The following is a 9,959-nucleotide window of genomic DNA, read 5'->3' on the forward strand; positions in this document are numbered from 1 at the left end:
TCATTCCAGAACTCTGAGGTACTCATGCAGAGAGTACCTTATGTCTCATATCCTTCCCGAAGACACTTAAGCAAAACTCCCCGGAGTACCACTCGTACAGTACGTCAAGTCAACCCGAAGACCCATACGGTTGATCTATCGCTGAAGAAGGTATACGCAAGGGTGGTATATAATCAAGGTTCTACAGGCTTAGAATTGGTAATTCCGCTTCAAATTCTTTTCCTTGTTTGGATGTGGGCTTGAAGAAGAATTATTTATTCGACTGCCTTTTCAGTCTTAATTATATACGACTCGTATACACGAAACTGTGATTGATGAACCAATATGACTTTTGATATGAACTTTAGGACGGAGACTTCCCAAGACTACGAGTGATGGTACTGCCATGCGGATAAACTTAGAATCCCATCAAATGCCCTTCTCACCGATCGAGTTAATAGATCCAGATAGAACAGAAAACCCCCAGGATTACCTCCGCAACGTCAAGTCGAGTTCAGAATCGACTTAGTTCCAGGGGCTACCCCAGTAGCCAAATCGCCCTATCGCCTAAAACCTGCAGAGATGCAAGGACTGTCCTGTAAACTTAACGAACTGCTCAGCAAGGGCTTTATAAGACCAAGCTTCTCACCCTGGGGAGCTCCAGTCTTATTCGTCAAGAGGACAGCCTCCCGAACTCATTACAGACGCAATGGGTTTGTAGTAGTACCATTCAGATTGACTAATGCGCCCGAAGTATTCATGAAGTTAATGAATAGGGTATGCCATCCTTACTTGGATCAGTAGTCATCGTCTTCTTAGATGACAAACTTATCTACTCTCGTACTAAGGAAGAGCATAGTAAGCATCTACGTCAGGATCATATAAGATATATATAGGTCTTAAAAAGCTATACTGGTGGCCTATCATAAAAGCAGAGATACTACCTTCGTGAGTAAATGTCCTACTTGCGTCAAGGTCGAGGTCGAATACGAAAAACCCTTAGGACCACTACAACAGCCGGAGATACCAGAATGGAAGTGAGAGCGGATCACTATGGATTTCTTAACCAAGTTGCCCAAGACAACGGGTGGACTTGATACCATATGGGTCATCGTCGATAGATTGACCAAGTCCGCACACTTCCTGCCTACCAAAGAAACATACAAGATGGAGAAGCTTACAAGAACTTAACTTACCGCGCGAGCTCAGTAACGTACATTCTACTTTCAACGTCTCGAACTTGAAAAAGTGTCTGTCCGATGAGACTCTTGTAATCCCACTCGACGAGATTGAGATCAACGAGAGCCTCAACTCCGTGGAAGAACCTGTAGAGATCATGGACCAGGAGGTAAAGCAAACAAAAAAAAGCCGTATCCCGATAGTGAAGGTTCGCTGGAACGCCAAGCGAGGACCTGAGTTCACTTGGGAGCGAGAGGATCATATGAAACTGAAATATCCTCGTCTTTTTACTTAGTTATTTGTAACTACTTATTTGCCTAAATTCTAGTTTCGGGACGAAATTCCTTCTAACGGGGGGATGATGTGACAACCCGAAATTTCTATTATGTACAACCACTCAATTCAATAGAAGTCAGAACAGTTTCTGCTAACTTTCAAGCTTTTTGGAATAAGTTTGAGTGTTTTTAAGTTAGTACTTCGGGAGGTAACAGGAGAGAGGATGCTCTAGGGTTTATTGTGCAACAATAATGTCCCAAAACTCCAAGAGTTTGGAGTTTACGGCCTAAACAAAGGTGTTTACGGCCGTAAACCCTAAAAGGGGGTATAAATATGACACTTAGTCATTATTTACCACTTTTTCACATTTTCAAGATCCAAACTTAAATCCTCTCAAGTATCATCCAACTTTTCTTCTTGATCTTCAACTTTGTAAGTGTTTCTATCCCTAAAAAGTTGATATCTTACTTAATCTAGTGATCTTACACGATTCCATCCGTGAAATCATTCCAAAAGTGTAGATCTTCAAGTTTCACCAAGAACACCAAGAACACCAAGAACACACACTAGTGTTCTTGGACTTTTAACACCTTTTCAAGCTTCTACCTAGTAAGTACTTCTATCCTAGTGTATTATAAGACTTGTTACACTTCTAATCATCAAGAAAACACCCAAGAATCAAAGGATCAAAGGTGTTTACGGTCCAAGAACTCCGCTTCAACTATTTCATTTTCCCATTACATTCACTTTGTGAACATTCACACAATGCACTGTAATGTAAAAACTATATTTTTGGTTAATGATAGTCAGATTTGGGAAAATACATGCTCTTACAAGAGACACACACACTGACACTAGATGCCTTGGTAGAAGGCTACTTTTAGTATGAAACATAGGGTTTTCTAGGAGAGTTCAAAACGTCTTACAAAACATCTTACAAATACTTTCGTACAAATACAAACATTAATATACTTATGATCTCACCAGCTTTAAAGCTGATAAACTCTTTCAAAATAACTTCTATTCTCAGGTCACTAGTAGACAGGTACCGGAGCCAAGTTTTGAGAAGATGGAGCTCGTTCAAGACTCATCTTTCATTTTGAATTATATTTTGGTGTCTATTAAATTTTGCAAGACATACTTGTATTAAAATTATATTATTAATGCAATGGATGATGTTGTTGCTTGTTTACTACTATTCGTTGTTGTGATACTGTACATGACGTCCTCCGCCCCAAAACGTTTCCGCCGTTCTTGGTTTTGGGGTGTGACAGAATGGTTTCTAGTCCTCGGTGGGAGTGATGGCTTAAAGGTGCGAGGGTACAGTGACGCCAATTTTCAGACCGACAGGGACAACTACCGTTCGCAGTCGGGCTGGGTCTTTACCCTAAATGAAGGAGCAGTGACTTGGAAAAGTTCCAAGCAGGAGACCATAGCCGATTCAACGTGCGAATCAGAGTACATTGAAGCGAGCGAAGCGTCAAAGGAGGAAATATGGTTGAAGAACTTCATTGGAGACCTTGGAGTTGTGCCGGCCATACGAGAGCCTATGGAAATTTTCTGTGATAATGAAGGAGCGGTTGCCTTGACCAAGGAACCGAGGGATCATGGCAGATCTCGACATATCGACATAAAATATCACTTTATTCGACATCGAGTGGAAGAAGGACTCCTCGTAGTGAAGAGGGTATCGTCAGAGGATAACCCAACAGATCTGCTTACGAAGGGACTGAGTAGGGTTAAGCACTTGCAGCACGCTAGGAGCATCGGGCTGAAGGACGATATTAGTTTAAATTAGATAGTTTAGAAACGTGTAATAGATAAATTTTAATTAACATTCGATGATTAAATAAAAGAGTATTATTTATTAGGAATGTTACTGTCTTCTGTTAATTGTTTACCTATTGTTTCATTTTTTGCATGTTTTGACTTCCTGAATAATAAGATTATTCGAACGGTCCACATTCGTTTATATGTTGGAAGTAGGTATGAATGAAGACTGTCACGAATTGGTGTGTAGATTGTCTAAAGAGTATTAGACATAACAAAAGTTTGCTACAACGTTCATGAGTGCTTATGAACTTGATTTGAGCATTGGAATAAACCCACGCTTGCTGGAATCACTTCATGGAATTTGTCACGAGTGATCGCAAGACGATAATATCATATGGTCTTAAAACCAAGATATATGGTTTATTGTTTGCTAATTGGTTGTGCATTGATAATGCGTAAACGCATCAGTAACTTGATGTTATAAAACGCATTGTTTTGTATGATTTTATTAGTGGATAGTAAATGCATATAAGTCGAAGTTTATCTATTCCTTTTATCCTAAGAGCGTAAAAGCGATATCAGGGCCCCTCGATGATTTGATTTGACTTATGTGTCGGGCCCGGTCAGGACTGAATTGATGTGTTCAATTAAGTTCTATGTAAAATGAATCAGAGATTGAGAAACAAGCTGCTGGACAATAAATATGAATATGTTCCATGTAATTGTCCGCACGATATCTAGAACAGAGAATTATACGATCCCTTATCTGAAGGACATGTTATTGATGAGATCAAGAGTTTTGAGAACTGCGATTGCTAATCGGGTTCAGAAGGTGCATTTGCATTTATAGTTATTAGACTTATCCAAGTGGGAGACTGTTGGATTAGTGTCTAAGTCCATAACTATATTTGGTATGTACTTGACCCGATTGTGCATGGTCCTTTTGGGTTGCCTTCACCAAAGCAACTTGACTGGAGGAATAATATAGAAAGAGGTGATTATGGTTTATTAATATATTATAAGACTAATATATTAAAAGACAAATCATATTTGTTTAATTAATATTGGTCAATAATTAATTAAGAATTAGTTTTGTGATCAAAAGAAGTTAATTGAACTTAAGGGGCTGAACTGTAATTATGTGATAGTTACAAAGTTGGGCAAGGAAACCCTAATAGATAGGCTGGACGAATTCTAGGGATAAAGCCTTTAGAATTCGTCCATGATGGGGATTCTAGAATTATCCTTGGGCTGCTTGGTGGCTAAGTAATCTGATAAGGATAACCATTGAAAGCCTAATTCCTACACCTATATATAGGACCCCTAGGCATGGGAATTTCGGCCACTTGAACCCTAGAAGTCCTAGAGCCGAAATTCTCCTCTCCCCTCTCTCTCTTGTTTCTTCCAATTGCTATTGGTGTTTGTGATTCATTAGAGGCACAACACTTGAGGTGCTAAAGTTCTCAAGGCTTCAAGATCATCAATCAACAACGAGGTAAACATCTAGATCTGCTTTGTTATGTTAATTTCGCTTATATACATTAGATCTAGGGTTAGAAAGTCTTGGATGAATTGCATGTACAATAAAGTAACCTAGATCCAAGCATTAGGGTTTGCATGAGCACATATGATGTTCTTTTGGCTCAAACCCATCACAATGTACAAATCGTTTTTTAGGAAATTGATGGCATAAATTTTTGCATAAACAAAATCGGAAATTGTGTGTATGAAATTATAAGCATAAAGTTCATATTTGTTTTTAAATAAAAATCTATTTCTTTGAATGGTGTGAAATTTGTTATCGTTTTCCTAATTATTGTAATTCGCTAATAGTTTTAGTTGACGATTTTTTTTGCATCACACAATAAAATTATGTAGTGTGTTTATATATTTATGACATTAGAATTATTTTGATGACATAATAATAACTAATGAAGGGTCGGTTTGTTGCCGTGTATCAAATAATCCTAATCAAAACAGTGTTTAGAATTACTAGAAAAAGCTACATTCAATGCAACCTTTTTTGGCACCCAAATATGTTTTATCGAATAGATTGCCTCATCTAATGATCAGATTAGGCTAAGACAACTCTTCCTGAAATCGTAGTGAAACCATTTCCCAAAAGGTTGCTGGCTAAAATCGTGGTATATGTGGTGCCTCCTATAAGCCATTTTGTAGAAGCGATATACAAATCCAATCACCTAGCTCAAATCCACAATGAGTGCCTCCCAGTATTCTTGACCTGTAATATGTGAGATTATAACAATTTTTTTCAAGAGTTAACTTGCACAATGAGTGACATTGTTTCAATATTTTTGGGCTCCTAACATATGAAATGTCCCTTTTTATTTACTATTATGTAGTAGCGCACAATACACGAAATCATCAGGAGAGTTCTAAGAATCCCTTAGATATCCATAGATACGAACTACATATTTTGATAGCCACAATTACACATCTTATGTCTTTAATAATCTACACATCAGCACCACAAAATTTTGAAATCTCTTGGGAAACAAAATACATTGTCGGCCTCACTTCTGGATTATTATGCAAACATCTGATTGCCAAAGGTATGATGACGCTCAACACCTTCTTTATATCTGTCGGGGGAACTAGAAGACGTTGATCCAGTAAATCTTCTAACTTCCTCGTCTCATCTGAGAGAGAGGTAATAATATCACCTGGATGCTCTCCTTTGATCACTTCTAGTGCTAATACCCCAAAACTAAATACATCACACTTTTCAGTTACCTTTCTTGTATAAGCAAGTTCTGAAAACAAAAATTAACAAAATAATAAAAATGAATGATTGGTAACTTGTCAAGAATATGATTAGAAAGAGAAGGACAAATTTGTAACCTGGTGCAAGATATCCATATGTTCCAGCAAGAGCAGTCTCATTGTCCGTATTTGGGTCTAAAATCTTAGACGTGCCAAAATCTGACACACAAGCTTCACCCTCAAAGTCAAGTAGAATATTTTTGCTAGATATGTCTCGATGAACTATGGGAGGTGAGCAGTCATGGTGCATATATGACAAAGCATGAGCAACGCCTTTGATTATATTCACTCTCTTGTCCCAGCCCAAAGTTTTAGCAACTTCTTTTTTCAACTTTTCAAGTAAACTCCCTCCCTGCATGTACTCGTACACCAAAAAAGAGTGTTTTGAATTTGAACAATACCCATATAGCTTCACAATATTCCGATGCTTTATTTGAGTCAGTGCTTTCACCTCCTGTAAAAAACTATTACGATCAACCACATCCAAAGCTGAATGAACTCTCTTTACAACAATGATCTCATTTGATGTCAACTTTGCTTTGTACACCTTCCCGCATCTCCCTTCTCCAATACAAAATGCTTCATTAAATTCCTCTATCACCTTTATGATTTCATCATATGTATCCTTTCCATTAAAGCTTGATAGTGAAAAGAAATCATCAGATTCGTGCTCCTCTACCAGCTGTGGGGTTGATGACAACATCTTCCTTCCGCGATAGAAGATGACAATTCCAATGAACATGCTAAGAAGTAAAAGAATTCCAAGAATAAGTGCAAGCTTCTGGCCTTTGTTCGTACTATGCTTTTGCCCTATCAAATGATTGTAGCATTGTGGTAACCCGATAATGTTACCACATAAACCTTTATTCCCTCGTAAACTGTCTAGCGATGCAGTCAAAAAGCCATTGCTGTTGGGAATGGGACCTTCCAAGTCATTGTAAGATACGTCAATGCTCGACAAAACACGCATTGCTTCCATGGACTTTGGAATATTTCCAGAGAGTTTATTATGAGAAAGGTTCAACTTCATCAGATCAGTCAAACTTGCAATTTGTGATGGAATTTTTGAAGTTAGTAAATTGTGACTGAGATCAAGAATTGACAACCGAGACAATTGACCTAATTGAATTGGAATTTCAAGAGTAAATTTGTTGTTTCCCAACTTCAACTCAATGAGCTTTGAACAATTCCCCAAAGTATAAGGGATGGGTCCTTCCAAATTATTCATAGATAGGTCCAAGAAATCGATTGCTGTAAGTGACCCTAATTCTAGGGGTAGTGCACCGGAAAGTTTGTTATGGCTTAAAATCAGACTCTCTAGACGATTCATCCTCTCAAATTCCTTTGGGATCTCCCCAACCAATTGATTAAACGAAAGATTAAGCCTTTGTATTTGAGTAGCATTACCAAGGGATGGAGGTATGCTACCACTGATTGCATTTTCACCAAGTTGTATTGAGGTTAAATTTTTGCACTTACTCCAGTTGTCAGAAAGTTCACCGTAAACTTTGTTGTCATTGAGACTAATGAATTTAAGGCTAGGATAGACACCAAATATTTGAGATATATTTCCAGTGAGCTGGTTTCCGTCTAACCGTACTCTAACTAGTCTTGAACAGTTATACAAGCTCCTGGGTATTGTGCCTGTCAGTTTGTTTAGACGTGCAAGCAACATCGTTAATCTTCCACCATTACATATGGTATCTGGTAAAGAACCGGAGAAATGATTTAAGGAAAGTTCTAGTTTAACTAAATTGAGATTTCCCAACTCTTGAGGAAGACGGTCAGAAAATTGGTTTTTGCTAAGATACAATACCTGTAAATGTAGTAGGTTACCAATTGACTTTGGAATGGGACCATTGAGTAGATTATTAGATACTTCGAGATTGACAAGAGATACCATGTTTCCTAACTCTTCAGGAATGGGACCAGAAAGGTTGTTGGTGTGGAGACTCAGAACCATAAGAGATCGAAGACGACCTAAAGAATTCGGGATCGAACCTGTAAGATAATTGTTACTTGCTTCGATATTGACAAGGGATACCATGTTTCCTAACACTTCAGGAATGGGACCAGAAAGGTTGTTGGTGTGGAGACTCAGAACCTTAAGAGATCGAAGACGACCTAAAGAATTTGGGATCGAACCTGTAAGATAATTCTTAGCTGCTTCGAGATTGACAAGGGATACCATGTTTCCTAACACTTCAGCAATGGGACCAGAAAGGTTGTTGGTGTGGAGACTCAGAACCTTAAGAGATCGAAGACGACCTAAAGAATTCGGGATCGAACCTGTAAGATAATTCTTAGCTGCTTCGAGATTGACAAGGGATACCATGTTTCGTAACACTTCAGGAATGGGACCAGAAAGGTTGTTGGTGTGGAGACTCAGAACCTTAAGAGATCGAAGACGACCTAAAGAATTCGGGATCGAACCTGTAAGATAATTCTTAGCTGCTTCGAGATTGACAAGGGATACCATGTTTCGTAACACTTCAGGAATGGGACCAGAAAGGTTGTTGGTGTGGAGACTCAGAACCTTAAGAGATCGAAGACGACCTAAAGAATTCGGGATCGAACCTGTAAGATAATTCTTAGCTGCTTCGAGATTGACAAGGGATACCATGTTTCGTAACACTTCAGGAATGGGACCAGAAAGGTTGTTGGTGTGGAGACTCAGAACCTTAAGAGATCGAAGACGACCTAAAGAATTCGGGATCGAACCTGTAAGATAATTCTTAGCTGCTTCGAGATTGACAAGGGATACCATGTTTCGTAACACTTCAGGAATGGGACCAGAAAGGTTGTTGGTGTGGAGACTCAGAACCTTAAGAGATCGAAGACGACCTAAAGAATTCGGGATCGAACCTGTAAGATAATTCTTAGCTGCTTCGAGATTGACAAGGGATACCATGTTTCGTAACACTTCAGGAATGGGACCAGAAAGGTTGTTGGTGTGGAGACTCAGAACCTTAAGAGATCGAAGACGACCTAAAGAATTCGGGATCGAACCTGTAAGATAATTCTTAGCTGCTTCGAGATTGACAAGGGATACCATGTTTCGTAACACTTCAGGAATGGGACCAGAAAGGTTGTTGGTGTGGAGACTCAGAACCTTAAGAGATCGAAGACGACCTAAAGAATTCGGGATCGAACCTGTAAGATAATTCTTAGCTGCTTCGAGATTGACAAGGGATACCATGTTTCCTAACACTTCAGGAATGGGACCAGAAAGGTTGTTGGTGTGGAGACTCAGAACCTTAAGAGATCGAAGACGACCTAAAGAATTCGGGATCGAACCTGTAAGATAATTCTTAGCTGCTTCGAGATTGACAAGGGATACCATGTTTCGTAACACTTCATGAATGGGACCAGAAAGGTTGTTGGTGTGGAGACTCAGAACCTTAAGAGATCGAAGACGACCTAAAGAATTCGGGATCGAACCTGTAAGATAATTCTTAGCTGCTTCGAGATTGACAAGGGATACCATGTTTCCTAACACTTAAGGAATGGGACCAGAAAGGTTGTTGGTGTGGAGACTCAGAACCTTAAGAGATCGAAGATGACCTAAAGAATTCGGGATCGAACCTGTAAGATAATTCTTAGCTGCTTCGAGATTGACAAGGGATACCTTGTTTCCTAACACTTCAGGAATGGGACCAGAAAGGTTGTTGGTGTGGAGACTCAGAACCTTAAGAGATCGAAGACGACCTAAAGAATTCGGGATCGAACCTGTAAGATAATTCTTAGCTGCTTCGAGATTGACAAGGGATACCATGTTTCCTAACACTTCAGGAATGGGACCAGAAAGGTTGTTGGTGTGGAGACTCAGAACCTTAAGAGATCGAAGACGACCTAAAGAATTCGGGATCGAACCTGTAAGATAATTCTTAGCTGCTTCGAGAGTAACAAGAGATACCATGTTTCGTAACACTTCAGGAATGGGACCAGAAAGGTTGTTGGTGTGGAGA

General features: G+C 39.2%; 1 protein-coding gene across 1 annotated transcript; it reads right to left on the minus strand.

Annotated features, from left to right (window-relative positions):
- Positions 1-5,617: 5,617 nt before the first annotated feature.
- Positions 5,618-9,478, minus strand: LOC145111157 (uncharacterized). Its single transcript, XM_079047454.1, has 2 exons — positions 6,070-9,478; positions 5,618-5,981 (listed from the first exon to the last, which is right to left on the minus strand). The coding sequence occupies exons 1-2, from the start codon at positions 9,476-9,478 to the stop codon at positions 5,683-5,685; spliced, it is 3,708 nt and encodes a 1,235-aa protein (XP_078903580.1). The 3' UTR covers positions 5,618-5,682.
- Between the last annotated feature and the right edge of the window lie 481 nt (positions 9,479-9,959).

This window comes from Lactuca virosa, chromosome 1 (assembly GCF_052849685.1).
Source record: "Lactuca virosa cultivar CGN04683 chromosome 1, Lactuca_virosa_CGN04683_v6, whole genome shotgun sequence".
In the NCBI taxonomy this organism is placed as follows: Eukaryota; Viridiplantae; Streptophyta; class Magnoliopsida; order Asterales; family Asteraceae; genus Lactuca; species Lactuca virosa.

Excerpts from the sequence above, each read along its gene's own strand:
- LOC145111157 (XM_079047454.1), bottom strand. The coding sequence starts at position 9,478 with ATGGTATCCCTTGTCAATCTCGAAGCAGCTAAGAATTATCTTACAGGT. Across the intron at positions 5,982-6,069 it reads ATATGGATATCTTGCACCAG|AACTTGCTTATACAAGAAAG; the intron begins GTTACAAATTTG and ends TTTTGTTTTCAG.